The following is a 7,337-nucleotide window of genomic DNA, read 5'->3' on the forward strand; positions in this document are numbered from 1 at the left end:
GCACTTAAGTTAAATTATGGAACTCATTCCCACAGGAGTCACTAATGGCCCCCAACATAGATGGCTTTAAAAGAGGATTAGGCCGATACATGGAGGAGAGGGCTGTCAGTGGCTATTTGCCAGGGTGGCTATGGTCTGCTCTCCACAGTTGGAGCCAATAAATGTTTCTGAATACCAGTGTATTCAGTGTATTCTTGTGCTCAGGCCCTGCCTGTGGGTTTCCCACAAGCCACTGTGAGTATAGGATGCTGGACTCAATAGGCTGTTGGCCTGATCTGGCAGGCTCTTCCTGTAGACTTAAGTTTTTAGCTCCAGGCCCCACTTTATGCAAAATAAGAAAGTGTTGCTCAAAATATTGGACGTACGTAGGACCTTTTGTGACAGGGCAGAAAATAAATCCAAATGTGTAAATAAACAAATATTCCCTACTGGAATGATTTGCTTCCAAACTAGGGAAAGTTTTGCAGGCAGAACACCAACCACCCTGATTTTGCACCTGCTAATTACAGTTGTACCTTGGAAGTCAAACAGCTTAGTTCTCGAATGTTTTGTCTCCCGAATACCGCATCCCCGGAAGTGATTGTTGCAGTTTGCGAACTAATTTTGGAAGCCGAACATCCGATGGGGCTTCCGTGGCTTCTGATTGGCTGCAGGAGCTTCCTGAAACCAATCGGATGCCGCACTTTGGTTTCCAAATGTTTTGGAAGTCGAACAGACTTCTGGAACAGATTCCGTTCCACTTCCAAGCTACGGCTGTACTGGCACACACAACTTCTCCACCTCTGTGTTGTGCATAGACAGTCTCAGCTGCTCTGGCAAACTTCCTTTCCCTTCCTCAGGTACTGATGTGCCCCAGCGCAGGATTCACAGACCTGGCTGAGATTGTGTCTCGCATCGAGCCAGCCAAGAGCTACCTGTCAGACAGCTATGCCGATGGTGAGTACTTATCGCTTAGCAGGTTCAACTTAGTTCAGGTCCCGCTTTTAGCAATGGACTCGGGATGCTTCCAGCTGGAGGTATTTGTGAGCAGAATGTGGCATGCCTGGCACCACAGTTCCCATGTACATCAAGTTAGCAAGTATATCTTTTAGAAGACATCTGAAGGCAGCCCTGTTTAGGGAAGCTTTTAATGTTGGGTGCATTACTGTATTTTAATATTTTGTTGGAATCCGCCCAAAGTGGCTGGGGAAGCCCAGCCAGATGGGCGGGGTATAAATAAATTATTATTATTATTATTATTATTATTATTATTATTATTATTATTAATCATCTCTATGTACATCAAGTAACAAGTGGCAAGACTTAGCAAGGTTTGCTGGTGTTTGTTTTATCTCACTCTTTCGTGCACGCAAGCACACGCACACACAAATGGGATGTGTGAGCACACCTGGAAATTTACAAAAATCCCACACTAGGGGATTAGGAGCTGCGGTGGCAGCAGTGGGAGGTTGGGCTGAGGGAAGGGTACTGCTTTTTGCCCAGCAACCAAAACCACAGCAATGAAGCTTCTTCTGTGTGCTTGCAAACCAGGGGAAGAGTCAGATTACCTCACTGAGTACGAGGACGAAGGAATGGACACCGTGCGAGAAGAAGAAGGGCAGGAGCTGCTCTTTGCCCCAGCAGAGCCGAATGCTGTCTTTGAAACAGTAAGTCGCCAAAGTACTCTGATTATAGGGCAGCCTGTGAAAATGTTCATCTGTAGCTATAGACAAACGAAATAGGTTTCCTCTGACTATAAGGGCCAGCCTGTGCAGGGGAGCCAAAGTCTAGCCTTGAACGCCAGAGGGGGACATGGCCTCCCTTTTCCTGGGTCAGGGGCAGTGGCGTAGCGTGGGGGGTGCAGGGGGGGCCAGCCGCACCGGGCGCAACATCTGGGGTTAGGGCAAATCCATGGGTTAGGGGGCGCAAATCCATGGGTTAGGGGGCGCAAATCCACGGGTTAGGGGGCGCAAATTACTTGCCTTGCCCCGGGTGCTGACAACCCACGCTACGCCACTGGTCAGGGGCATCCAAGGCTGCCCAACTGCTCATCCCTTGCTTGGGGCATCTTCACCAGCAAAACTGTCCTGTTGGTGCAGAGCATCTTTCAGGGACTGGACGGAGGAGGAATGGTGGGGACTGACCCCTCCTCTTCCTGAACCTTCCCGAGAAGAGGACAGCATAGATTTAGAACAGCAGTTTGCAGAAGGGCATAGTTCAGAGGCTGCAGTGGGGAGGAGCTGGGAAATATTGGGAAAGGAGCTGGAAGAAGAAGCAGACCAGGGGAGAGACAGCTGACAGACTCAGTGTCTTTAGAAAGTATGCCAGACACACACCCCCAGGACCCGATGTGCATTGAGAGTAGTGGAACGGAAAGCTCAGAGGCAGACAGCACAGATCACCCAGTGCAGGGATGACGTAGAATAGGAGAGACAGAGGGGTGGGGCTTTACTCAGAGCAACGCCATTACTGCAATATAGAGGCGCTTTCCAAAGCCTCTCTCTGTGTTTATTGAATAAAGGACTTGGTAAAAACTCTTCTAGAGGGACGCGAGTTGCACTGTGGGTTAAACCACAGAGCCTAGGACTTGCCGATCAGAAGGTTGGCGGTTCGAATCCCCGCAACGGGGTGACCTCCTGTTGCTCAGTCCTTGCTCCTGCCAACCTAGCAGTTCGAAAGCACATCAAAGTGCAAGTAGATAAATAGGTACCACTCCGGCGGGAAGGTAAACGGTGTTTCTGTGTGCTGCTCTGGTTCGCCAGAAGTGGCTTGGTCATGCTGGCCACATGACCCGGAAGCTGTACCCCGGCTCCCTCGGCCAGTAAAGCGAGATGAGCACCGCAACCCCAGAGTCGGCCACAAACTGGACCTAATGGTCAGGGGTCCCTTTACCTTTTAAGAACTCTTGTTGTCTACTCTTTGGCTGCCCACCGTGGGAGGGATCGGATTCCCTTGAAGCCTGACAGCATCCCACTGATGTGTCCGCCACAATGGCAGGGTATCTGTTCTCCTGCCAGATTGCCCTGCGGTCGCCACGCCTTCGACACTGATCACGCCCTGAATGTCACATCAAGTCAATGCCTCTCTGTAGTTCTCTTCCATAAACGCTGGTTTCACAGCAGCATTTCCCCCTTCTTTCAGGATGAGGAAAAGAGCCTACGATATCGCCGTGGGGCTCATCAGGAAGCCGCTGCCCTTCCGACTACCCCCACCCCCTGAGAGGGGTGCTGCTACTTGAGCTAGAGAAACTGAGACCAAACCTTGCACTTGCCCTCCTGCGAGCTGCAGTGAGGAGCCCTCCAGAGCACACCGTTTGTAACTTTTTGCCGCCTGGCTGGCAGGCACGCTGGCATCCCTGCAGGGCCCTGGTGTGGTCCTTGATCCTCTTGCGCCACGTCAGAAGGTGACCCGCTGGACAGAACTGTAGACCTTCCAGCACAAACTGAAGGATGCTGCCAAGCAGACGCTGCTCAGGGTTACCTGCTCGCCCTGACAGTGCCCAGGTGTGGGGATGGAGCCGGCCACTCTGGCGCCCGAGTGCTTTCAGGGTTCCTTGGCTGGACCGCTGCCTTTCTCCTTCAGCTTTTCCCTACTTCAAATAGCCCAAAGTGGGCTGGAGAGTGGAGAAGGGGAGGAGAGGGCAGCATTTTACTTACACTACACTCCATTTTTAGGAAGGGGCCAGGGAGAAGACGTTGCAGATTCCTCCTGCGTTGGCCTAGTACCACGAGGGACCGGTTTCGAATCCTGCCCGTCCCCAGGCAGTGCCCATTTAGCCCAACCAGCTTAGGGAGGGATCTTGCACAGTGACCTGACAAAAGGAGGCTCTCTCCAATGCTGAGCGTTCCTAGTCAAAACATTAACAGTTATGGAAGAACCACCGCCGCGAATAGGGTACAGAAACATACCTTGTTCCTATGTTGACTTAACTTAATCCTGCTTTGAGCTGAGCCCTGACACTCTTTGGCATTTATGTTCCTAGCCTGCCTGAGGTTTCGGGCTGTGGCCACACAGACTGTTCTTTATTTTATATTTAAAAAGGGAAAAAAATGAATGAAAAACCCGCTTTTTCTTTGCTTTGTATATACAGGGAAGAAATACAGAGCTTATGTTTGGTGGGGAGGGGTGTGTGTATCATGTACTGTATTTATTTATTCCCTTTCCCCTTGGAATGCAAAAGTGCTGCCCGTGTGGTTGTCTGGCAGCTCCCCATCCAGGCCTTGACCAGACCCAGGTCTACTCATCTGCATTTAAACCATACATATCCTGGGACCATAAAGTATCTACATTACAAGAAAACAGAGGCAGCAAGTTGCCCCCAAGATTGAGGGGGCCTAGCATGCATGGCTCCCCTAGATTTAGCATGCCTGCAAGGAAAACTCGGGGGGGGGGGAGCACAGTGGTTATCGCCTTCAAAGCCACCCTTCTTTCAAGAAGATCATTCAGAAGCATTCTGCAAAAAAGGAGCTTTCAAGGCATACAGCTGACAGGTAGGGCAAGAGAAAGGGCAATTGAATCTTAGGCCGCTGACATCATCATCATTATTAGAATTAGAATTTATATACCACCCTATATCCAGGGGTCTCAGGGTGGTTCACAGAATAAAATCAAGATATAAAACCACAAAATACCTAATAAAAACAACAACCCAATAGCGCCCCCCCCCCAACCAAAAACCACATTTTTAAAGGGCATAGGATGTAAATTGGATCAACCAAAGGCCTGGTTAAAAAGGAACGTTTTTGCATGGTGCCTAAAGGTGTTTAATGAAGGCACCAGACAAACTTCCCTGGGGATAGCATTCCACAGACAGGGAGCCACTGCAGAGAAGGCCCTGTTCTCGTGTTGCCACTCTCTGGACCTCTCGAGGAGGAGGCACACGAAGGAGGACCTCAGAAGATGATCTCAGGGTGTGGGTAGGTTCATATGGAAAGAGGCGGTCCTTGAAGTATTGCAGTCCTGAGCCGTTTAGAAATGCAAAAAAATTGAAATGCATACTAGAAAAGCAATACTAGTGGGCAGTGGAGATAGAGATTAGGCTGCCGGGTGGCAGGAATAGAGCCTGAAAAGGTTAGATCTCGAAGCTTGGCTTCAGCCTCTGGGATTCTGTGCTTGGGTGGCACTTTGTGTATGTGTGCCTGTGTGTGACTGATTGTCAGCAGTGCAGCCAGCTGGGTGGAAAGGGGGACAGGACACAGGGCTGGAGAAGTGATAAGAGACACACGGCCACCAGGCAGCTGGCTGTTTCCGCCACCTCTTCTGACTCTGGCCTTGACTTCTTGGCATCCGGCAAGAACCAGGCTGCTGATTAGACAGAGGCAGCTTCCTGTTCAGGCCCAAGACAGGGTGTGCAATGTACTTTTCCTGCCCATCTTCTGCACCCAGGATCTTACCTTCCTTCCGGCCTGGCACCCAAATAAACACTTAGCAGCCTCTCCCCCTATTGCTGACCCCCAACCTCTAGTGCAGGGGGTGGGTATCTAACTTGTGTCTTTCCAGATGTCCCTGAACTACCATTTCCATCGTCCCTGACCATTGACCATGCAGGCCAGGGCTCCTGGGGTGGAAACGAGGGAGCTCACATGAGCCACCCCTACCCAGGAAGCAATGTGGACTGATTTTTTAAAAATCTATTCATGTTGAATGTGTGCTGTATTGACACAGATGGGTGACCCAGGTGAGTCTGTGGTTTCTTGAGGTGGCAGGTGAGATCTTGGCGCACCTTGCCTCCTCTCCTTGGCACAGCTTTTTTGTCGATATCCTACAGGGCTCATCTGGGTGTTTCACAGGGCGGGTGCCACTACCGAGAAGGCCCTCTGCTTGGTTCCCTGTAACCTCACTTCTCACAGTGCGGGAACCACCAGAAGGCCCTCGGAGCTGGACCTCAGTGTCTGGGCTGAACGATAGGGGTGGAGGTATACTGGGCCGAGGCCATTTAGGGCATGGGTAGGGAAACTAAGGCCCAGGGGCTGGATCCGGCCCAATCTCCTTCTAAATCGAGCCTGCAGACGGTCTGGGAATCAGCGTGTTTTTACATGAGTAGAATGTGTGCTTTTATTTAAAATGTATCTCTGGGTTATTTGTGGGGCATAGGAATTCGTTCTTTTTTCTTTTCTTTTTTTCAAAATATAGTCAGGCCCCCCCACAAGGTCTGAGGGACAGTGGACCGGCCCCCTGCTGAAAAAGTTTTCTGACCCCTGGTTTAGGGCTTTAAAGGTCAGCACCAACACTTTGTCCAATGTGATCAGCACAGCAGCAGCTTAATAGGCAAACATTTAATCCAAAGAAAACTGTTTTGCTGCCCGAGTGTTTGATTGTGGTCCTCTTTACCAGAAGGTTAAAAACATAGCAAGACTTGTCCACCGAACTAATCCTCTGCCCAGACCTCTACAGCTGCTGGCACTGCATGACTTCCTACTGGGAAAGGATGGTTGTCAACCCATAAAAGAGATTGCCTAGTACTATTGTATGCACCTAGGCATTTAATGGTTTACATTTCTATCCTAAGCTGCACTTAAAAATGGCAATGAATATTGTAAAATGGCAATGCACTCAGCTGCCATATATATCTCACGAAGGCAGAAATCTGTGCAGATTGCTGTTGTTATGCAGGTAGGATTCATCCACACGCCAACAAATTCAGGTTTGGCATTCTTGTGCAATGAACCTGGTGCTGCTGCTGGAAAAGAACAACAACAGACTTCTGCCCGTAAGAAAAGTGACTGGAAAATGCAGTGGCCCTAACAGTTGCTTGACACAATGTCTTTTAACCAAACCGGAAATAATTTCAATAAGCATCTGACATTGTGAACCCTCCCTGCAAACTTTGTGCAAGCAAATCGGGATGAACGCTCAAGAAACGCGTTGCCTGGAAGACGCCTAACAGTTCCAGTCCCAGCTTAAAAGCAAGCCCGTGTTCAAGATGGTTTAACACTTTCAGAGAAAGCCTTTGGCTTTAAACATCCACCCTCATCCAGAGAGCCTTGTTTGCAGCAGTGAACTGCAAGCCTGCCTCATGCAAATATATCCCTTGCAAACAGAGATAGTGACATAGGATGGAGTCATTTGGGAGGAAGGAAGCAGATTCACTCGGTTGATGCAGATTAGGCAGGCCCATGAGTAAACTGGGTTGATGTGAAGAAATGGACTTTTGCTGTGTGAGCTAAAACCATTCTGTGAAATGCTGATATGTGGTTATTGGCTGGTTGATAATACATTACCAAAAGTGTTCGTTTTGGTTTTTTTGTTCTTTGCATACATACACAAAACACCAAAAAAAAAAAAAAAGGAAATTTTAAATTAAATTTGAAGCTCTGTCTGGGTTTCCTCTCTCAAGATCTCAGCTTTCGCCCATCAGA

The 7,337-nt window shown here is 49.4% G+C and overlaps 1 protein-coding gene across 10 annotated transcripts in view; it reads left to right on the forward strand.

Annotated features, from left to right (window-relative positions):
• The window catches only part of PNPLA6 (patatin like domain 6, lysophospholipase), a 77,160-nt gene extending 69,951 nt beyond the window's left edge, over positions 1-7,209 (forward strand). For 8 of the 10 annotated variants that reach the window (XM_083592826.1, XM_083592828.1, XM_083592829.1 and 5 more), the window contains 3 exons: positions 840-936; positions 1,531-1,646; positions 3,121-7,209. In XM_083592826.1, the coding sequence (XP_083448952.1) occupies positions 840-936; positions 1,531-1,646; positions 3,121-3,198 (291 nt within the window). In that variant the 3' untranslated portion in view covers positions 3,199-7,209. The remainder of the gene's footprint in view (positions 1-839; positions 937-1,530; positions 1,647-3,120) is intronic. The other 2 variants (XR_014542966.1, XR_014542967.1) reach the window with 1 other exon arrangement.
• The last annotated feature ends 128 nt before the right edge of the window (positions 7,210-7,337 follow it).

This window comes from Podarcis filfolensis (genome assembly GCF_964270895.1).
Source record: "Podarcis filfolensis genome assembly, chromosome: 17".
Taxonomy (NCBI): Eukaryota; Metazoa; Chordata; class Lepidosauria; order Squamata; family Lacertidae; genus Podarcis; species Podarcis filfolensis.